This window comes from Octodon degus, unplaced genomic scaffold (assembly GCF_000260255.1).
Source record: "Octodon degus isolate 3935 unplaced genomic scaffold, OctDeg1.0 scaffold00342, whole genome shotgun sequence".
Taxonomy (NCBI): domain Eukaryota; kingdom Metazoa; phylum Chordata; class Mammalia; order Rodentia; family Octodontidae; genus Octodon; species Octodon degus.
This window is the reverse complement of record NW_004524918.1, coordinates 856573-879297: the sequence shown is the minus strand read 5'-3', so window position 1 is coordinate 879297 and position 22725 is coordinate 856573. Positions and strand designations below refer to the sequence as shown.

Genomic DNA, 22725 nt, shown 5'->3' with positions numbered 1-22725 from the left:
TGTGCTTCCCAGGCTGAGCTATTTCCCCAGCCCTCCCGTATAAATTTCTATGTGAACATCTGATTCCAGTTCTTTTGGGTATGGTGTAGGAGTGGCATTGCTGAATCATTTGGCAATTCTATGCTTTTGTTTTGGTCTTGGTTTTTTGATACAGGGGACGGAAACAGCACCTCACACTGAGGTCTACCGCTGAGCCACATTCCCAGCTGTTTTTAAGATGAGGTCTTGCTAAATTGCCTCAATTCAAACTCGTGAGCCTCCTGCTTCAATCTCCCAAGTAGCTTGGATTATAAGTATGTGCCTCAGTGCCCAGTCAGGGCTTAATTTGTTTTGAGGCCCTGCCGGCATTTCTCTGAAGCAGCAGGCCATTCCCTGCATTCAGTCACAGAGTTCCAATTTTTCCCTCTTCTTTTCTGTTCTTGTAGTCTTCTTGTCGAGCCAGCAGGAATACAGTGAGTGGCTACTTCCTTGCAGGCCGGGACATGACGTGGTGGCCGGTGAGTGAAGTCTGACTTATCACACCCCTCTTTTGTTTATGGGGCTGCATCCAGTCTGGAGGTCAGTTGCCATCAGCGTCCCTGAGGTCACTTCATGTATCTTTCCCAATCCAAAGTCACTCCTAGGGCTGGCTCAATGCACCAGGCTAAGGCTGGCAGGAAAACCCCAAACTAGGCATGTAGGAATGGGCTGATAGAAATTGGGTAAGGAATGGGCATCTAAAGTCTAAAAAATTTGTCTGTTCCTTAGCTGTGTGGCCAGCCTGGTAAGCCTGGACTCCTTACCTATAAAGTAGAAAAGGGTCCCACCTAAGTTTGTAAATTTGGGGGTCCAGGGTGGAGCCTCCATGGTTGGTCTGCCACTAATAATTTTCCTCTTTCCCCTCCAGATCGGAGCCTCCCTCTTCGCAAGCAGCGAAGGCTCTGGCCTCTTTGTTGGATTGGCTGGCTCAGGTGCAGCTGGAGGCCTGGCTGTGGCAGGCTTCGAATGGAATGTGAGTCCTGGCGGACAGGCACAACCTGTGGGAGGGCTGGGGCTCCACGTGTGCCAACCATAACCAGTCCCAGGATGTGGGCAGCCCCCAGCCACATGTGTCAGCCATGTCTAAGCAGACTGAAGAGAAGTGGTCCATGGGCAAGCTACATGTCAGGACGTAAGTGCACTGGATAGCACAGTTGGACAGGAGCTGAAGGTCTGGGCCCAGGCCACTTGTCAACAGAAGCCCAGGAAGAGAGGGGAAAGCCTGCCCCGGTTCTCAGATCAAAATAGGTAACTGGGAGAGATAGGGCTGCAGACTGCTAGTCCCCACTGCACCTGGTTGTGTCTAAGGGGAGGTCTCTGGGCACCCTCACAGGGATCCGTCACCTGCCTCTGTTTCCACAGGCCACATATGTGCTCCTGGCGCTGGCATGGGTGTTTTTGCCCATTTACATCTCCTCAGAGGTGAGTCTGCTCCTGGAGTCTCAGCTGGGAGCTGGGCATTGGGCTCTGTTGATGGTGGGCAGGACCCCCAAGGCCTCATGTCCTAGCTGGGAAACCCTCCAGGCTGAGTTTATTATCAGTCCAACTCCCATTCCTATTGGCCCACTAGCGCAGGTTCCCTTGGACCACAGCCTGCACACTGGCAGGCTCATCTCTACTGCCCTATAGGCAGCAGCTCGGGGGCAGTGTTCCCTCTACCTGCACGCCCACGCAGAGGAGTTGGGTGGCATAGCTGGCTCTACACCCTTGACTCATGCATCCTTCAGCCCCACCCCACTGTCACTAAGCCCATCAGCTTCCCTCCCTGGACCTTTTTCAAGCCCCGTCTGCTCATCCTTCACAGCCTTACCATAGCTCGTCTGGATTTGTCACAACTGTCTTCCAAGTTGTCCCTTTGTTCTCAGCAGTGGCTCCTCCAATCTATTCTTCACCTCAGTCCTGAAGAGCCAATCTCTGCATGCTACTCTCTTGCCTGGAGCCCTTAGGAGATAGCCAGAACTGAGTCTGGACTTTAAGGCCGGGGCAGGAGCTGGGGCTATAGTAAATGCCCTCGTCATTGTTGCTGTCCTGGAAAGGCTCACTTCATGAGCTAAGGGGGAGGTGGAGCTATTGGGGTGGGACCCTGCCCTGAATGGTGGGCGCTGTCCCCAGGAATGCCTAGCATTTGCCCTGTGCCTTCCCAGATTGTCACCTTGCCTGAATACATTCAGAAGCGCTTCGGAGGCCAGCGCATCCGCATGTATCTGTCCGTCCTCTCCCTGCTGCTGTCTGTCTTCACCAAGATCTCGGTGAGCTGCTCCTGTCCCACCCTCTATCAGCATTTCCTGGAAAAGCACACCCTAAATGGGGACCTCTCAGACGGACCTGACAACCTCTCATCTATCTCTGCCTTGTTCAGTGGAGAGAAGAATTGAGAGTCAGAGAGGGACAGTGGATCACACAGGCAGTCTGAGGTGGCTGATCTCGAACACCTGAGATGCCGACTCAGCTGCCAGTGCTACCCGGTGGGAATGGGAGGGGGCCAGACCTGAGTGTCTTCCTTGTAGCCTTCATGAAAGTACTACCCACTAGAGGGCGACAAAAGCCCATGTGGCCTCTGCTGGGTCTGCACTTACAAAGAGCCACCACCCTCCTCCCATACCAATCACCATGGCTGCATGGCTTCAGCTCTCTCTCCTGGGCCTGGACCTAAGCATAGTAGGAGCAGGAAGCCCACTTCAAATGTCAAAGTCAGTAGAAACCCAGAGCCTGCATTGTCTGAGCCCCTGATGGTACAAATAGGAAGACTGAGGTCTAAGCAAGGGGAAGGACTCATCCCAGGCCTCTGTTCACAGCTTTGGCAATACCAGCTCCCACACACACACACCGTCATCATTCCGCGTCACCAGGGGCTTCCAGCCTCACTCAGCTTCAGGCTTCAAAGGAGCCTGGGTTTTAGGGCTGCTTATTCTGACCCTGGCAGAGACCTCAGCCAGTCTCTGAGCCTCCCCCAGCCTCAACTTTCTTACTCATAAAGAGGGCTGACAGTGCCCACCTCTCAGGGCTGCCTGAAGGTAGCTGAAGGCCTGTGTATGATCTGGGGGGTGTGCTCTGTGGGGCCAGCTCTCTCCTCAGTAGCAAAGTCACTTCCTGTCCCTATCTGTTCAGCTCTGGGACTAGGAAAACTCAGGCTTGGGAACAGCATGGAGGCTGCAGAAGTTGAGGTCTTGCTGGTCAGTCAGGAGCTGTGGGAGCCCCTGGAGGGAGGGGTGCAGCCAGAGAACACCAACCAGAGCCCTCCCTGGGCCCTGCCTGGGGTCTGACTGGGCACTGGCCTTCCCACACCCTCCTCAGGTCCCCTGTAGCCTTAGCCTTGCCTCCCCTTTGCTCTGTGCCTACAGGGCCACTCGAAGCGGTGGAGGGCTCCTCCGAGTTTCTTGTCATTAATGTGGTCAGTTTCTGGGGATTGTTAGCAGCAAGCATCACACCATCCTCACTAGATGTTCCCAAGCGATGCTCAGAGGTTCTCTTCATTAGTGGACCCTTTAGAACATGAGGGACCTGGCCTCAGGCTGCCCTTGAGTCTGAGTTCCAAAATTTCCCTTCTCGCTCTTCCTCATTCTGCCCCATCCCTGAGTGCCCGCCCCCGCCCCCTCCTGAAATGCAGTTATACAGAAATAGATAAAACCTGGCTCCGATCTGCCCTGGCTCATGCTGTCTAGTAGGACGCCGGTAGAAAGAGAGGACAGAAAAATGTGGACCTCTGAAAAGGAAGTAACAGACCTTATGGGGAGTGGGGGTGACATCTGACATGGGCATCTTTGGAGGAAGGGATGTTGATGAGGCAGGGAGAACAAATACCAAAGAGAGAGATGGGACAGCGGAGGATATGTTGGGGGCAGTTGGATCAGGGGACTCAGATCACTAAGTCAAAAACTTCCCAGGGCCAGACAGGAAATGGTGTGAGGACTAGGGATGAGATAACAGGCTGTGCTGGGGACTGAGGCAGACCGGAGGACATGCCACAGCTTTCATAAAAACAGAGGCAGATGCCCCATGCAGCTTTCAGACAGTCAGCCTTCCACACCTGGCCTAGAAGGCTGCAGCGAGAGATGAGAGTGAGGAGCTCAAGTGGGAAGAGGTCAAAGAGCTTGAGGGGTGTGTAGTAGCATCAGGCAGGGGAGTGATGACAGGTATAGGCTGCATATCGGCACTCTGGAGCCTCCCAGGCTTGGGCGGCTAGGGTGGGAATTGTGGAATGGCTGGAGAAAGAGCTTGGCCAAGCAGGAGGGTCCTTTGACACTGTCTTCCCACATCCTTTTGCAGATTTGACCACTGAGACCTGGTCAGCCACTGTCTCATGACTGAGGTCATGGCAAACCAGAGATACTCAGGACCCTACCTACTGCCCTAGGTGCCAGGCCACACATACTGTCCCCACCCTCTGCAGCCAGGATGTGGTGCTTCTGACTCTGATGGGGGTGATTCAGAGCACCTGATTATAAAATGAGGATCAACCAGTCACATCAAGGCCAGGCTTCAGAATCAACGCCTGGCTGCTGGGATGAGGCAGAGGCTGACTCGAAAGGAACACTTAATTGCTGGCTTGGCTGGGGAGAGACCAGAGCCACCCTGGCTGATGGCTTTGGACTGAAGTGTTTGAAGTTTGTGCTCTGCACTGGCCCCCAGAGGCCCTGACCTCACTGGGCTGAGTCCCAGGAACGCGTTCAACGTCTGCACTTTTAGAACTGTCACAGACACAGCCTGTCCAGACAGGTATCACAGGGCTGCTGCTGCCGTCCTGCAGACAGGACGCTGCCCTCCAGAGATCACTGTGAGGACGGGGCCAGGGAGTCACCTGAGCTCCAACAAGGGGACCGAGGTGCACCCACCCCTGCACGGCTCTGGGCCTCTGGAACTAGGGGAATTGGGCAAGATTCCTCACGTCCCTTAAAGGCACCTGGGACCCACAGGTGCTCCATCACGCGGCTCCTGTGCCTTGCTGGCCTCCCCTCTCTGTCCCCTTCCACCCTTGACGCTTCTCCCAGCACAGCAGTGCTCCTGCCTGGGGGCCTTTGCACTGGCTGTGGCCTTGCCCTGGAGCCCTCTTCCCCTGGAGCCCAGGTGGCTCCCTTACCTCTCTCAAGTCTTTCAAATCTTTCTTGGCTCCCACCCTGGCAGTCCTGCCCTCTTCATTAGCATCTTCCTCCATGCTGAATAATTGACAGGCATCTACAGTCTAGCTTCCCCATCTTTTTCTTTGTTTACTGATATATCCCCAGTGTTTCTGCATCCTCAACACCTCTTCTAGGACTGAGTTCAATAATATATGCAGCGGTCAGCACACTTGTCTGTGAAGAGCCAGATAGTGAATATATTCAGCTTTGGATCCATGCAGTTGTGGCCCAACTCCAAAGCTTCTGCCCAGAAAGCAACAGGACCTTGAGCTAGAGTTGATCTGGGGGCTCTAGGGAGCCGCTGCTTGTCCAGGAACCGCCTACTTACTGTGCACCTAACGTGTCTGGCCCTGAGCGGGCTTCTCAGGCACCCCACAAGTGCTTCCCAGACAGACCTGGTGTATAAAGAGACCCATACAATCACAAGAAAGGGTAAAAGCATGATCCCAGAAGCAAACAGAGAACCGGGGAGAGCCGGCAGGGAGCAGCCTCTCGCCTAGCACGTGGGCTGGCACAGACACACCTATGTTGCTGCTGCAAAGACAGACACGACAGCCAGTCCAGGAGCCAAGGAAGCTACTGGGCTAGGCAGCTTGTCAGAAGAGGTGTGACAATGGGTGGCTGGGGGCCAGGCGGTCACACCTGTTCTATGCTGTGCTGAGTTGAGCCTTCCCAACCAACACGGGGAATCCAGGCTGAAAAGCGCCTATGGGCTGGGAGGGGATGGGACTGGTGGACTTGATTTCTAGTACCAATGCAGGTCCCTCTCATCTTCTTTGAAGGAGCTTGGTGGCAGAAGGATCAGTGAGGGCTACAAAGAGAGTGGACGCACGTTGGGGAGAGAATCCTCAGCAGTATGCAGGTGTCAAAGGCAGGGAGTACAGTAAAGGCAAGAAGCTTCTGTTCCAGGGCCGGTGAGATAGCTCAGTGGTCTAAAGCACCTGCTTAGGCAAGTTTAGGCAAGGCTGAGCCCACAAAAATAATAAATAAATAAATAAATAAATAAATAAATAAATAAATAGAAGCTTCTGTTCCAATCCCCTGGGAGGACAGGAAAGAGCAGGGTCCTGGAGCAGGGGACACAGGAGACAATTTAGTGGGCAAATCACATGCTCTGTGCTAACCGTCAGCACAGTCCTCCGTAGCTTCTCCACCACCCTACCCACCCAGACTCTCGACTCCAGGGACTTAGAGATGGGACGAGGCTTCTTCCTGCACTTGATAGCTGCAGCTCCAAGCTGTGCAAGCCTGCAGGTTCGCCCCGGCCTACTCTGTGCAGACCCATGCTCCTTGTGGCACTGGGCTCTGGCCCTCACAGGTCCCTACTGGTAGCCAGCTGGTGCAAGGAGCAGAGTTGCTCCTTTGCAACCTACCCCTGAGGTTCTTTCTGAGGCGCTCACAAACCCAGGAGGGACCCTGCCTTCTAGGACTGCAGGCCTTTGAGCAAGGTGTTTCATCCTCAGTGCCCAAGGCTGATCATCCTGGGAGACAGTAGATGAGTCAGAGCCTTAGATTAAACACATGAACATTTAATATTTATCAAGGATGGCAAAGTGGCAAGGGCTTCCTGAGGGATGTCTAGGGCCTCAAAAGACTGGCAGGGTCTGTGGGCACAAGACAAAGGAAGCAGCCTATAGATAGAAAGTGGGGGCAGTGGAGGAGCCACGCTGGGGGAAAGAGCGGGGAGGAGGCCTGCGATGAACTCCTAGGAGCAAGCAGCCAGCCAGGACCCTAGACATCAGCCTGTGCTGGCACAAATTGTCAAGTCTGGGTGGATTAGGGTTTGGTCCTGCTGGTCAGAGGTTTGGACTTAGGATCTGGCTTGCCCTGAGAGCAACCCTTCCTTGGGGATGCACATGCACACTGCTATTTATTTTTTGTTTGTTGTTGTTGTTGCTGTTGCTGCTGTTTTGTATTCATGATTTTGACACCATGGGCAAGTTCTTCTGCTGTTTTAGCCTTGAGAACTCCAGCTGTGTCTTCAGAGTTTGATTCAACTGTAGCTGTTCTTGGGGCCACCCAAAGAGGGCACGCAGAGGAGAGGAGAGGAATGGAAGGTCCCTCTGAGGTCACCTGACTTCCCCAGGGCCCTCATGCCAGGCAAGCAGGTGGCGGGTAAAGAGGAGTAGAGGGATGAGGAGCCTCATGCCTCAGGCAAACTCACAGAAACAACTGTGCTTGGTCCACATCCACTGGATCATTTTGCAAATAAAGCTCAGGAAGTGAAATGACCTGCTCACAAAGCCACTGGCTGGGACACTGCAGGCCAGGGACACAAACCCAGATCTGTGCAACTCTCAGCTTCTACCAGGCTGCAGCTCACCTGGGTCCTCAGGAAAGAGCTTAAGCTGCAGGAAGGTAAGAGAGGACCAGGGGCTGTCTGCACTGATGACTGCTTTGGTGTACAGGGAATTGCTTCTTTGTAGGACCTGCTGACACCACGTACGATCGATCCTACAAAGACACAGTTCAGGTCTTACCCCACCCCTTGCCTGTGCTGTTAGAAGCCTGCTACCACAAAAGGGAGGAAGGGAACTACCCATGCCATGTAGCATCAGGAACCTGGGATGGCTGCGTTTGGAGGATGCCAGGCAGAGGTTGGGACGGTAAGGGCAGAGGTTGCTGACAAATGAAAGCCTGAAGGTAGCAAAGGATGGCAAAGAATGAACAAAGGCTGTTGTTCTGCTGAGGCCAGAGCCTGAAGGTCAGGTGCTCAGCCTAGAGCTCTGTCCTTCACAGCTGGGGTCCAGCAAAAGAGCTCTGAGCAGCAAACCTGGTGCAAACTTGTCCCACACACCTGTGGGTTTAGCTAGCCTTCCACTGGGAACCTTGGCCCCAGATTATATTTTAGGTCATCTTCCCTCTGCTGAGCCATCCAGTCAGCAGGTTTGGAAAAGACTGTAGCTGGGAATATAGCTCAGTGGCACAGCACCTGCCTGGAAAGGAGTATGGTGGGGCACCCGTCATCTGGCCCCAGGTCCCATAGGACAGGTCTCTACTCTTGCTTTCTTTCTGGGCTCAACTGCCAACCAGAGGTTTGGGATTATGGTCTATAAGGCCCTTCCCATACTGAGGCTGCCTCACCCCAGCTGGAACTTATGCCTCATAAGCGCCCCAGAATCCTGATGACACAGCTTATTGAGTCTGGCCCTGGGGCTAGCCTCAGCCAGTGAGCATGCCTCAGTGCTGTTGCCTTCAGGTCTGACCCTTCTGGAAATAAACAAAACTACCTGACTCCCCCAACCTACTACCTGTGGTACCTTTTCACTGAGGCCTCCTTGTCACACTGGGCATTGCCCATGAATCCTTTCAGAATTCCTGAAAGTAGGCAAGCTGAGCTGGGAGGATCCCACGGAGAGTAAACAGAAGCCTTTAAAGACTTCCAGGGGCTGGTGAGATGGCTCAGTGGTCTAAAGCACCTACTTAGAACAAGCTTAACAAAGCAGAGGGACCACGGTTCAATCCCCCAGCACCACATGCCAGCCAGCCCTGCCCCCTGGTGGGCTGAGCTGGCCACACATACATACACACACACAAATAAATAAATAAATAAATAAATTTTAAAAAAAAAGACTTCCAGACTCAGGGTCTGAGAATGTGGTTGAGCAGTCTCTAACCCTTGTGTAGCATTTGTACACTGGCTCTGAACTCCAGAGATTCCTGGTCCAAACACAGATCCAGGGCTGATCCCTCTTCTTCATCCTGCTGGTCAACAGGGCCTGGGGCAGAGGTGGGTTGTCTTGTACCCAGGCCTCCTCTCTCAGGGACCCACATGGCCAGGCCTAGTATGGACAGAAGGAGAATGACCACACACAACAAGATCTCCCTAGGAACCAAGGGGACAGGGCCTTGCCTTTTGTGTTCCCTAGTCAGGGGCCAAAGTCAGTAACAACACATGGGTGAGCATTGACCACTTTTAACTTTATTAATTACAATGATGTTCCCTGTACATCTGAACACAGCACACAGCTTCCCACAGCCAGTTCTTCCTCTCCTCCTCAGAACAGACCCAGACATGGGTAGGCAGGCAGGCAGACAAAGATCACCCTTCCTCACCCATGGGTCACCTGGGCTCACAGAGGGCCTCACCTGGCTCACACAGCCAGTCAGTAGCAGCATCCGGGCCCTGGGCCCTGGGGCTCACAGTAAACTCCAACCTGTGCTCGGACTCTGTCCTCTCCCAGATTGACCTGTATGCTGGGGCACTCTTCGTACACATCTGCCTGGGATGGAACTTCTACCTCTCTACCATCCTCACGCTCTTCATCACAGCCCTGTACACAGTTGCAGGTATGCACCATTACAGGGAGGGCCTGCCCACCACCCCGTGGCTTGGTGGAAACCAGGGGACATGTGAAAGAGGTGGAGAGCCATTTCCTCCCACAAGTTCTGGGGAGCCCTGGGATTAGGGATATGACCTCAGGCTCTGGTGCCTCTGCTGTTTCCCAACCCAAAGTTCTGAGAGTTGTCTCCTGGGTCCCACCACCCCCAAAGCCAGGGGGACCCCTCCATCTACCTGTTCCCTTGCAGGGGGCCTGGCCACAGTGATCTACACGGATGCCCTTCAGACAATCATCATGGTAGTGGGGGCTGTCATCCTGGCCATCAAAGGTAAGGGCTAGAGCTTCAGTCTACAGTGGGGTGGGGCTGTCCAGGGGCTCATGAAGTCAAGCCACCAGGCAGTCCTCTGCTGATGCCCCCTTGGCATGCAGACACTGCCTGCCTGCCCTCACAGCATGGCTGTCACCAGCTGCACACTGGAGAGGAGCTGACTCAGGAGCACTGAGCTGGCCATTCCTGCCCTGGCTTTGGGGCGTGACACGTGGGTGTGGAGCCGCACAATTAGGAGACCACAGAACTGCCTGGGTGTCGCCTTCAATTGTTTAAAATCATGTACAAACTCCTAAGAGGTGATGCTGCCTCCTGCTAGACAAAGGCTGGGAAGGAGAGTTTAGACAGATTGGCAATAGGAGTCTGAGCAAATAAGAAAGCCTGTAAGGTAGTCGCAGGAGGTAGTGAGTTCCCCATCCCTGAAAGTAGGCAAGCTGGGCTGGGAGGATCCCACGGAGAGTAAACAGAAGCCTCTAAAGACTTCCAGACTCAGGGTCTGAGAATGTGGTTGAGCAGTCTCTAACCCTTGTGTAGCATTTGTACACTGGCTCTGAACTCCAGAGATTCCTGGTCCAAACACAGATCCAGGGTTGATCCCTCTTCCTCATCCTGCTGGTCAACAGGGCCTGGGGCAGAGGTGGGTTTCCCTGTGCCCAGGCTTCCTCTCTAAGTTCAGGGATCCAGACAGCCAGGCCCAGTCTGGATAGAAGAATGAACACACATGGCAAAGCCAGTCATGCCAGAGCTTGACCATGCAGAGCCCTCACCCGAGGTAGACAGGAACAGTGAAATAACAGGTATACTCTGGCCTCAAGACAAAAGACCCCTGGCTGCAGCCCACCTGCCCAGTAGGCAGAGTGTAGCCTGGAAGAGGCCACATCACCACCCTCCAGTCTTAGCTCTAGTGAAATCACACTCTTTGTAAGCCTTGGGGCAGGACTTTAACACTTCACAAGTCCCAGGAAGGTCCGCAAGATATCAAGAAAAACTATTTTTGCTTCCTTGAGTGCCAGAGAACCCCTTACCTGAGGCCAACAGGCATCTGAAGACCAGCAGTGATTTCTACCAGGCCAACAGGATACCACGGTGCCCACGTGCAAAATGCTTAATAGTATTATTTTAAATACAAATAAAATAGTTACTTTAAATTCACCTTGTTTTCTAAACTCCCTACTTACCACACCTTTCCAAATATGAGGAAAAGGCAAGTGGGAAAAACTCCAGTTTGATGTTTTCATCAAGTTACTTGAGATCAGGGTGATGACAGCTGGAAAGTGGGGGCCACCAACCACCCAGTGGTCCCTGTCTACCTGTCTCCCTCCAGCATTTGACCAGATTGGTGGTTATGAACAGCTAGAAGCAGTGTATGCCCGGGCTATACCCTCCAGAACCATTGCCAACACCACCTGCCACCTGCCTCGTGCAGATGCCATGCACATGTTTCGGGACCCCCACACAGGGGACCTTCCATGGACTGGAATGACCTTTGGCCTAACCATCATGGCCACCTGGTACTGGTGCACCGACCAGGTGAGTATCAGCATCGGCTGCCCCCCATCCTCCTTCCCTCCAGAGCAGACTCTGGTGGGTCCAGCCCAGGCTGGGCTCCTAGGGGTCCTTTTGGTCCCGGGGGGCCTGGGCCCTCCGCTTAGTATCAGATGAAGCCCACTGACTGCCACTTGACTTGGCCTTTAGGTGCTTTGACTGGGACAGTTTGGAGTACGGGATTCCCAAGGGGCTCAGATGCTCCTCAGCGGCTCTGCCATCAGCCAGGATGTGGACATTTCGTGCTGGCCTTGGGCTCCTGGGATTGGGCAGTACACAGGGTATTAGGCCAGTCTTGGGCTTCCAGGGGTGGGGGCCTCCCATAGCCAAGCTAGCTTTCCTTGAAGAGCTCTGGGTGCCATCAGCGGCAGGGCGAAAGCGGGGGAGTCCTGGGGTCTTCGAGGCAGGGCCCCCATAGTGGTGGAACTGCTGGCCCTGGGAGAAAGAAAGCAGAGTGTGAGGAGCTCAGAGGACTGGGCCAGCCCAGAAGTCACCTCTGTCCCTTGCAAGGGACTCTCACAAGCACATATTTGCCTCCTGGTTCTGCCACTCATGGATGGGGTCAATCACTTTGTGTCTCCATTGCCTCATCTGTCACATGGAGGTTACAATACAGCAAGCTCCTGCCACCTTTCCTCAGGGCACCCCATCTCCTCTGTCCATATAGTACAGGCTGGATGGGGTTGAAGACTGAAAGGGCTGGCTGGAGGAGCACTGTCCTCTGTACCTGGGTTTCCGCTGAAGGCGGGAAGAAACTCTAGCCTACCTCGTCCATGCTCACCAGGGAATGAGCAGACTAACGCAGGTGTGTAGAGCCTCCCATCTCCCCTGTGAGGCAGGCTAGGCCAGCCCCATTCACAGACTGGGACACTGAGGCCCAGAGACAGCCAGATGTGCACCAGGGAAAACTGCCTTTCCTGGTTCTGTCAGTGTGTACCCAAGACCTCGCAGGGTCTCGCAAGTGGCACGTGACCTGGGCAAAGAGGTGTTAGGTGCTCTGGGAGGCAGAGCCTCAGTTTTCCCTCACATAACCTCTCCAGCTGGCATCCCCTGGATTCTTCCATTGCTGATGCCTCCTGCCTGGGATTTCCGGGGAGCAGGTAGCTCCCAGCATGGGGCCCAGGAGGGCCAAGGGCTGGCCTGGGGTGCTGTGAGGTGGCAGTTGAGGGAGTGCTACAGTGTGGGTGCTCCAGCTTGGCTGAGCCCCTTCACCTCAGCCACCTCCTGTTTCTTCCCACAAAGCGTAGCCTGGCACGGCACAGGCGTCTGGGTGGGACACCATTCAGCAGATTCTCCCATGAAGGCCAATGAGTCAGCAGGAAGCCTGGCCCTAGATCAGGGCTGCCCAGGCTCCACTGCACAGATAAGGAGCCCAAGGCCCTGAGAGGGCCACCCAGGAGGCAGAGGAGGGACTCAGCTGACCCCAGGTGGTCAGAGCACCAGCCAGCATTCAGGGCTAAGCACAGGGCCTCGGCCTTGCCTCCAGTCCTGCTCCCACTCACTGGGGCAACCTAACGTACATGGGTCCTTGGTCACACCTGCTCCAAGCAGCTCTGTTGGCACTGGTTCTGCTCAAGCTTCCCTAGTCTCTGAATGGCTCTCACAGCACCCTGGGACACTATAACACCTGGGAGTCTAACTCCACTCTATTCAGGATGCTGGGGCCATGGGCAATTTTTGTATTGTTCTTTGTACTTTTCATTGTTTTCAGGCTCATGCATAGTGACAGTTCTATAATCTAAAAAGGGGGGGGGGTGAGGGGAGCACATGCTTGTGATCCCAGCATTTGGACGGCTGAGTCAAGAAGATCGATGCAAATTCAAAGCCAACTGGGGCTACAAGTGAGTTCAAGGCCAGCCTGAACTGCATAGTGAAGCATGAAGCATGAAGACCTGGCTCAAAAAAAAGAAAGAAAAAGGAAAAGAAAAGAAAAATCAGTAGCAAATGAAGTGGCAGTTCAGAGGATACAGGCTTGGCCTGGTTCCCACCTAAGCTCTGCCATGACACCTTCCCCCTGCCCAAAAATGGGAAATGGTTCCCCTCCATGAAAACTGAGGCCCAAGGTTCTTGCAGCCACAAGTTCAATGTCCCATCTGTAAAACAAGGCAGGGTAGACGGGATCACTGCCCCAGATCCTGCCAGCTCTGGAGGCTCTTAGGTCCTGGTTCTTGGGTCCCTTGTCCCCTGCAGAAGCTGTGGTATAAGATGGAACGTGTTCCTCCAGGCTGGTGGTAAGCATTCAATCCTAGCAGTAAACACAACCCTTTGCAGTCAGCTGCGGATGGCTGGCAGTCACACCCCAAGGGAAGCCTGAGATTCAATGAGAACTCACATCTACCAAGCCCTGGGGAAGTCAGGGATAGGCTAGGCCTCTACGCAGGTGGCCTCAGTCCTTTCAACAATCCTTGGGCTGGTGACAGTAACCCATTTTGCAGATGGAAGACAGAAGTTCAGTGACATGAAATGGCCAAATCTGGGGCAGGGGCACCAGCCCCAAAGGGAGGAAGACTAAGCTGGGACAGCGCATCCTGGGGAGAGGTGCTTTGAAGGGACAGCTCACTGAAACCAAAGGAAGGGGCCCAGCCCTGTGCCTGACATTCAGGCAGGGGACTGCTGCCCTGCTGATGGGTCCAGTGGCTCACAGAAACTCAGTCTGTTTTCCCCCTGGGGCTCAGTACCCGTCCCTAACTGCTATAAGCACAGGATGCAATAAGGGACAAGTACCCACTATCAACAGTAGAAGATGACAAATGTGCAGGGTTTTAAGGAAATGGTTCCCCTCCGTGATAACTGAGGCCCAAGGTTCTTGCAGCAACAAGACAGCAGAGTGTAAGTGCCTAGACAGAGTCTCCTCCAGCATCTTCCTGTCCAGATGAGGGAAGTGAGGCTCAGGCGGAGGAAATGCCTTGTCCCTAGTCACAGCAAACTGGGGGAGAAGCAGCACAGCAGTCAGCTGCCATGTGTCCCCAGGGCTGCTCCTCTGGCCTGCTTTTCACCTGTAGTGTATGTCCCAAGAGAGCTACTCCCAAGTAGCTGGGAGCAACCTGTCAAAACAGCATGCTTGGAAAAGAGCTGGAATCACACAAATTTCCACTCCTGTGCTGCATGGTGATTTAAGCTGTGGAACAGCACAAGAAAAATATATCTTAGATTGTACAACCATGAACATAGCAAAAAAAAAAAAAAAAAGAGAGAGTGACTGCCTTTAAAGGGGAAAACCTAGGGTCTGTTCATAAAGAGTTACAGTGGGGTTGTTTTGTTTTCATGCAGCTAGAAATCTAATCCAGGGCCCCGAATGTATCACTGAGATATACGTCCAGGCCACTTTTCTTTTTTTTCTTTTCTTTCTCTCCCCCCCCCTTGGGGGGAGGATGTACCAGGAATCAAACTCAGGACCTTACGTTTGCCAGGCAGGTGTTGTGCCACTGAGCTATATCCCCCACAGGCCACTTAAAAAAAAAAAAAAACAAACAGAATCATAATATCAGAGCTGGGAAGAATCTCTTATGTCACCAATCTAAATTATAGATTTCATGCCCTTATTCTATAAAAATAGAAACTTATTCTATAGAAATAACAACCCTTTAGGTTGCTTAAAGTTTGGAGAGACCTCAGTGTCCTTAGGAATCTCTGAGTGGCTCTCCTGTACTGAGCTGCAAGCTCCCCATATTCTAGGTCTAAAAACTCCCAACTTCCACTGGTGACCCCAACACAGTTGCTACCAATGTCTGTTCCTGGGACCTGCATGAATGTACCTCTCACCCTCGTGAGGGTATAAGAGATGAGGATGGAGAATGGTGCACTTGATGCCATCTTACCCAGAGACGCCTCCATCCCTAACAACTGCTAGGGGCAGAGGGCTGAGCAGGATCCACGCCTCCTCTGTTTAGGCCAATGGGTAGACTGAGTTCCTGAGAACAAACAGACTTGCCAGCTAGGCAAGCTCCCCTTCAGGGGGCTGCCATCAGGTGTCAGGGTTCTATGATTATCTAGGTTAGGGCCAGGCCTAACAAGACCATGTGCTGTCTCAAACCAGCCACTAAGGCCCACCAGGGAGAAATCCTCCCCTAGGTATCCAGAAGGGCTGAGACCTACACCCTCTCTCACCCCACCCGCAGGTCATCGTGCAGCGGTCACTGTCAGCCCGGAATTTGAACCATGCCAAGGCAGGCTCCATCCTCGCCAGCTACCTCAAGATGCTGCCCATGGGTCTGATGATCATGCCAGGCATGATCAGCCGCGCACTATTTCCAGGTAGGACAGGATCTGGGTGCTGAGGTAGGGCTACAGGTTGCCTATATTCCAAGGCCACAGGTTGCCTATATTCCAAGGCCTTGTCCTACAGAGACCAGCAGGAAGACAGGCAAAAGAAGGATGTAAACTGTCGCCCACCATGGTTAACAGCACCACAAAGCAATCAACACTGAGGTGACTTAGCACAAGTATCAGACAAAGACCACTTAGAGCTGTGTGATCTTGTGTAAAGGTACATCTTTGAGCCCAGCCATTCCCTGGTCTATCTGCAAACTAGAAACTGTACTAACCCACATGGTAGGCAGCCTCAAAATCCTGTAACACCAGGTGTTTGGGACATCTAAGTGTAGAATGTATATTTCCTTCAGTAGCTGAGTCTTCAGCATGACAAGGGCCTGCTGTGGGGCCTCAGGGAGTTCCTACCCATCCTTGTTCATCAGTTGCCCCTTTGAACCAGGGACATGGTAGCTCAGAGGAGTGGCATCTCTGCACTCTCAGGTATTTGCAGCAAGGGACTCCCATGACCCCTGATGCAAGGGACCCAACCCACCTGTGCCTCGTTGTCCCCAGAGTGCCGGGCCTGCATCCTCCTCGATGTGTCTGACTCTTCCACCCGACTTTGTGCCCACGGGGAGCCACTCTGGGGCCCACCAAAGGTCCCTCGGGTTATGTGGGGGGCACTCAGCTGTCGGCGGGGTAGCGGGGTTGGCCCATTGGTCGTCTGCTCTGAGTGGCGCCTCCGGAGAGGAACTGAGCGCTCCCTCACCTCGAAGTATTCATCTGACATGGAGGAGGCCACCGAGGGCCGCCGGGGACCAGGGCCACAGCTGGAGCTGCCTGATAGGCTGTCCTGGTCACTGAGGGTCACATAGTCATCATCATCTTCCTCCTCCTCTTCCCCATCCAGCCCATTGGGGAGCCCTGCCCCCAAGCCATCAGGGTCATCCTGGGTCACAGACAGCTGCTGCTGGAGAAGGGCATGGTCTGAATTCACTGTCCTGGATACCACAAGATCTGTCCCATTTGGCGTTGTCTTCTCCAGGGCCCAGTCAACTTGCCCATCCTGGGCAAGTAGATCACCATCCTTGCCATCCTGGGCAAGTAACTCTGCAACAGGGACTGTCCGGGGCTTAGGGACTGGAGGCTGTGGCTCAAGGTCCTCCTGGGGGAAGCCATTCTCAGCTGGAACCCCACCCTGGGGGCTGCTGGGCCCTGGGGCAGGGCGAGTCTCCTGGCTCTGCTTCCACAGCTGATGTTGGGTGCTGGCATGGGATGTGTCACGGATCTTGATGCGGTTCATCTGACTGGGCTGCGGATTCCAAATGTTGGGATCAATGATGTTGATGTAGCCCAGGATGTCACTGCCAGGCTCTGGGTCTGGCTCCACCCATGTGGGCAGATAGTCAAACATGTTGGCCCTCTCCAGGTTGAGCAGCCCCGGATGGATAGGCAGTGGCAACTCAGGGAGGTCACCTGGCCGCTCAGCCAGTGCAGGTCCCTTCAGCCCTGGAGGCCTCTTGACCTCCGGCTTCTCAGAAGAAGAGGTCTTGGCAATCTCATCAACACTCTTGGCCTTGACCAGTGCGTATTTGGGGTTGACGAGCTTCTTAGCCACAGAGCCTGCAGGCACCAGGGGGACCACAGCAGGTAGCACAACAGGCTCTGGCTCTGGCTCCTTCTCCATGGGGATGTCCTTGAGGCTTACACCCTGTGACATGAGGTACAGCTCCTGGAACTGCCGGTCAAACATCTCCACCACTTGGCCAGACAGCACAGAGATCACGTTACGGTCCGTCCTTGCAGCTGACCATGTAAAGCTGCAATACAGAGGCAGGATGGCACCGGTCACACACACAGGGCCTGCTACCTCACTTGGGCCCAAGTCCCCTACTCTACAGTCTTCCCCCGCCCCTTCTGCAGCAGGCATCGGGGACGCACACCATACGTACCAGGCTGGTAATCATCAGACTGTTGCACAACACAGGTCACACCTGAGTCTGAGAGCCCAGAAAAGTCACTCACATGGAGCTGCGGCCACTGTGGCAAAGTGAACCAGCACTGTACTCTTGGCTGCTACTGGATTCATAAGGCAGATGGAAATCTCAGTCTAGCACCTAGAGGCAAGTACTGTCACAAAGCTCTCTGTACCACCAGACTTTGGAGTGACTTCAAGGGAACCTGTGTGATGATGGTACCTGCAGAGCTGGCCTTGTCTCTGAAGACAGCTGTGAGAATGACCACTCTGCAGGCCTGGGCAGGTACATCCTGACCTGGCTCCACCCCACCTCCAGGCCAGTAACACTGGGGGCTGGAGCAACAGTCACCCTGGACCAAAGTCTTCCTTTGCTTGCCCTCAGAGATAGGCAGGCAGGCAGGCATGCCCAGCCCCAAACACACCACAGCACTCTGGGGACCAATAAATTGGAACAAGAATGGTATGAGACATCAGGGTTAAGGTCAGAAACCAGCTAAGAACAAACCCCATAAAGAATCACCTGTAGGAGCCACATACTGCTCGGTCTCCATCCACAAACATAAACTTCTGGGCCAGGGCGCCCTTGAACTTGGTAGCCGACCGGGTGAAGAACTCAGTTCCCCCACTGCTGCGCACCCTAAGATTCTGTGTAGGGGAACAAGGAGGCAAAATTAGACAATTACAACACCAATCACAGGGGCCAGGGGTGGAGGCAGCAAACCACCAGAGACCAGAGAGGGCTGTGGAGGATGGGAAAGAGGCTCTGAGGCCTGCAGGGAGCGTGTGGTGTACCTGAAACTGCAGGGCCAGGGGCACACAGAGGGACCTGACACTGGTGATGAAGAGAGTGGGCCATAAAGGACTCAGCACTGGCCCAAAGAATGTCTAAAGAACAGCACTGAGCAGGACAAGACCTGTGCGGCCAGGCCAGTTTGGGAAGTGCTGCTGCAGCAGGTGGAGGTTGGCGTGGGTTATTTCGTTTGTTTCTTGAGTCAGGGTCTAACTATGGTGCACAAGTGGGTCTCAAACTCTGGGGCTCATGAGATCCTCCTGCCTTAGCCTCAGCCTGGGACTATAGGCACAGGCCATCAGATGTTAGAGCACAGGGGAATTTTTATATTGGTCCCATGAACAGCTGATGGCTGCATGATCAAGAGAGGCAGGAAGGTGGTAAGGAGGAGGAAGAGGACCCTGCCTAAGCAATCTGGGTCCTGCACTTTTGACAACTGTGCAAGTCAACCTTCTAGATGACCGACCAGGCAGGCCTCTCACTGCTCTTGACACCCTATCTTCTGGTCCCTGCTGGTGCTGCTCCCTCGAGGCAGGACTTACAACAAGCTCTCTTGCTTCCCCAAGGCCAGATCAAACCTGGCATCCAGGACAGGCTTGGTAAATAGTCAACGAGGTTCACTTCCTCACACAGCTCAAGTGACCTGGTTTGGGAGCAGATAGAAAGGCCCTCAGGGACCATGGAGAGGAACGGAGACCCTGAGAGGAGGACCCAAGAGGGGCCCAGCAGGTAGATAGGAATGTCAACCTTTCCTAGCGCTGGCCTCTGAGGGGCCTCTCTCCCCAGTCGGGCATCCCAGGCCATGACTGATGCTGGATGCCTTCCCTCAGCGAGCCACTGCAGACCTGAATGCAGGCTGACAACTAGGCCCAGAGAAACAGCCAGGACTCCCAAAGTGGAACCTCAGCTGGGCAGGTGACCTGGGGCTTACTGGTCCACGCTGTGCCAGCGCTCCTGGACACGCCCCCCTCGCCCCAGAGAGTCTGACTTAGGAGGCATGCGGTCATGCTGGGAGTTCCCATTTTAACTCAAGCCCCAGGGATTCTGATACCCATTCAGGACAGGAAACCCCTCAAGAGCATCCCACCTGGTCTGCTTGCACGTCTCTTCTCATGGTAGTCCCCCTCCCTCCTAAGAGCTGTAGGCTACCTTCAGGCACTTGGCAGTGACACATTCTTTGTCAGAAAGGGCTATGACCTGTCCCCTCACGCCCTCCCTGGGCCCAGCTCATTAACTGCCCACATGTTCACTTGCTCACTGACCCCTGCCGAGGCCCATGGCAGCAGACACAGTGGTAATGGTAACAAGGATCCCATGTAGGGGAGAGGACACAGATGGGTAAACAAACCTTCAAGAATAGCCAGGACCACAGAAGAAGCAGCCTGGGTGTAGGGGTGGCCAGGCGGACTCCCAGGAAAGAATGACGTAGGTCAGGGTAGGAGGGCAAGGCTTGTAGACAGAGGGACACAAAGCCTGGCATGACATGCAGGCTATGCAAGAACCGAGAGTGCCTCAAGAGGCGTGGTGGGTGCAGGAGCCTGCTGAGCGGGCTGAGCCAGAAGCTGATGAAAGACCCTACACCTGCTCAGTCCCTGGGCTTGGCTGGGCAGTTAGAGCCATGGGAAGATTAGAACAGAGGGTGCTGGGGTGGATCTGCGTGTCAGGAACAGTTCTAGCTATTCGGGGGAAGATGTGTGAAATGATTGGGGGTGAGAGCAGGGGCTGAGGCTGAAGAAGACCTGAGAGAGGACATGTCCACTGCACCCCTGTCCTGGGTTCCCTTCCACACTCCCACCCTTCTGGCCAGGTCAGACCCAGGGCAGTGTCCACTGAGGCTGATGGGCTGATGGGGGTGGGCTCCTGGAAGTTCTCATATGTGATGCCCTCTCAGCCATGAGATGAAGTCATCTTGCTGTTGGGCCCAAACCAGGCAGATAAGCCTCAGTTGCCAGGCAGCCCTCCCAACCCCCACCAGCAAGATGCTTGTTCGCACACAGCCAGTCAAACAGGAAGCTGGCCTCAGCCCAGGACAATTAACACTCGTGACTTTGTACCCAACACAGAGCACGCTTGGGGATCAGAGGTCAGAACAAAGATCTGAGAGGCCTTCCCTTGTCATCTGTGGCCAACCACAGCCAGCTCTGGCACCCTGTGGCTTCCAGCCCGACACTGTGTTGTGACCATACTCTATTCCTCAGCCACCAGGCTCCACACCCCTCCCCAAGCTCTGTCCAGTGAGGGCTCAGGAAGCCAGCACTTGCTTCTTGGGGTGACTGAGTAGCCATGTGAGATGCAGCCTGCGACTGTGCAGCTGGGCTGCTGTGTGACTCAAAGCCTCTGGTCCTCTCTGGGTTTTTGTTTCCCTGTCTGCACACTGAGGGGTTGCCCCTACCCTTGAGTCTACTCGTGGCTGGGGCTTGGCAGCAGGTAGGGGCATGCAGCAGGGTCTCCCCCCACTTCCAGGCTGTTTCTGGCCTGTTCCTGGGTGGCCCCACCCCGCAGGCCTGGCCAGATGAGGTAATGTCTCAGGTGTCTGAGCAGAGGTGGGGCATCCCACAAAGCCTCATTGTCTCCCAGGTCCTGGGATTTCCCCCTACAGAGGATAACGAGATAGAGGGATGCAGGGATGCTGGGGCCAAGTGGCTGCGCAGGGCCAGTCTTGGGACACACTGGCACTTTAGAAGGTCAGAGTAGGGTAGGGTAGGTGGGGGTGGCCAGGCAGCTCCTCATCTGTTCCTAAAGGGCGGCTTCCACACCAAATGCACATGTCAGGATGGCAACAGAGCTGGGGTGGATTGCAGCATCCTGCATGGAAACCACCCAGGCCTCTAGGCCCCCTGTTTTAGCTCACAAAACAATAGGACTCATCTAAGGCCAACTAAGAGTGGAGCAGCTGGGCATTCGCAAGTTCTGGCCTAATGCTGCCGGTGTCAGTCCTGGTGTCAAACAGCTGCTGAGTACACCTGTCGATGCCTTGGCTTTCTCATCTGTGAGCAGGGCCTGCCCACTTGTGCTCTAGTCGCACACAGAGCGTCCCAGGAGATGGCCACTGCCAGCATGGGTGTCCCATGACAGTGGGGGACATGGCACTATCCACAACAGGCAGGACTGTGACACTATCTACAATAGGTAGGACTGTGACTGTGACCATGTGCCTCTCCAGGGACCCCAGAGCAGTCAGTGTGCTTGGCAGGGTGGGGGGGCCTCAGCAAAAGGAAGAGACCTGCTCACATCTCCCGGTCCCAAGGCCTGAGGGCAGGTATTCAGCCGCCCACTCTTTGCCAGCATCTCTTGGGCTGAAGGAGGCTGGAGAGCCCCAAAGACGATCCTGAGCCATTTGGTGTCCTTTGGAACCCTTTGGAGCCCTTTCCAGTCAGGAGTGTGAAGCTCAGAAAAGAGCAGAGACTGTTGTGGTGGGAGCAGGAGTGTGGGGCTCAGGCAGCCTCCCCTCTCTCTGAAGGGCCTGCTTTTCCTGTGCTGTGTCTAAGGCCAACACTCACCCTAACTTCCAAGCTGTCATGATGTTGGGATGTGAAGTCCTCTGTGAACCGCCTTTCCGTAATGGGATGGGAGCAGCCTCACAGGACAGGGCTGAGCCAGCCTCACCCACTCCCTTCTCTGAGGGTTCCTGCCTCTTTCCCTAGCCAGGGCTGCTACACTGTGGGAGCCATGCTGCGCATGCAGGATGTTAACAGTTTCCTCGGCTCTACCCACCAGATGATGTGTGATAATTAAATATGCCTCTGGACATGGCCCAAAGCAGACCGGTGCCCCTCCCACCCTGGCTAAGAATCCCTGTTCTAGGCCCTGGACCCATCACAGACCTTGGTCTGGATCAGAGAGGGCAAGACTGGTATGCTGAGACCCAGGGAGGGCAGGGGCAGCCTCTGTCTCCTGATCCCGCATACCCAGCCTGGCCTATGTTCCCAGACGAGGCCTGCTCAAGGTGCATCTTGCAGCCTTCCCACCTTGATAGTGCAGTAGCAGCCACAGGCCTGTCCCATGTGAGACCTTGTGCTGTACCCTCACCATGTGCCTTCCTTACTGAAGTTTCCTTCTTCAGCAGAAATGGTCCAGCCTTTGCTAAAGTAGCTGCTGGTTTTTCCAGTTTGGCCACACAAAGCCAGGTAGTTTCCTACACTGGCCAGGCCTTCATGGCTCCTGTTCAGCATAAGCCAAGAGCCTCAAGGCCCAGCCTGGCTCCTGTTGGCCCTGGTGCATCCCTAGCACCCAGGAGCACCCCAAAATGTGGCTGGTCACCAACCTGGCCCTGTGACCTTGAGGGAACATGGAGGTGAAAGGCTGGGTGCTCTTCACAAGGCCTACTCCTCATCTGTGATACTGCGGGGCCAATTGAGCAGTAGGCAGTTGCTGGGGCCACACACCGGAGAGGCTGTGCACACTGTTCCCTGGCC

At 54.5% G+C, this 22725-nt stretch overlaps 2 protein-coding genes across 7 annotated transcripts in view; one reads left to right on the top strand and one right to left on the bottom strand.

The window, feature by feature from the left end:
- The window catches only part of Slc5a10 (solute carrier family 5 member 10), a 98669-nt gene that overhangs the window by 45077 nt on the left and 30867 nt on the right, over positions 1-22725 (top strand). For 4 of the 5 annotated variants that reach the window (XM_023708215.1, XM_004647937.2, XM_023708212.1 and 1 more), the window contains 8 exons: positions 426-497; positions 887-991; positions 1381-1440; positions 2163-2267; positions 9320-9425; positions 9666-9746; positions 11071-11276; positions 15410-15545. In XM_023708215.1, the coding sequence (XP_023563983.1) occupies positions 483-497; positions 887-991; positions 1381-1440; positions 2163-2267; positions 9320-9425; positions 9666-9746; positions 11071-11276; positions 15410-15545 (814 nt within the window). In that variant the 5' untranslated portion in view covers positions 426-482. The remainder of the gene's footprint in view (positions 1-425; positions 498-886; positions 992-1380; positions 1441-2162; positions 2268-9319; positions 9426-9665; positions 9747-11070; positions 11277-15409; positions 15546-22725) is intronic. The other variant, XM_023708214.1, reaches the window with a different exon arrangement.
- The window catches only part of Fam83g (family with sequence similarity 83 member G), a 28526-nt gene continuing 17075 nt past the window's right edge, over positions 11275-22725 (bottom strand). For both annotated transcript variants that reach the window (XM_004647936.2, XM_023708210.1), the window contains 3 exons: positions 18041-18165; positions 16096-17362; positions 11275-11726 (listed from right to left, as the gene is read on the bottom strand). In XM_004647936.2, coding sequence (XP_004647993.1) covers positions 11355-11726; positions 16096-17362; positions 18041-18165 — 1764 coding nt within the window. In that variant the 3' untranslated portion in view covers positions 11275-11354. The remainder of the gene's footprint in view (positions 11727-16095; positions 17363-18040; positions 18166-22725) is intronic.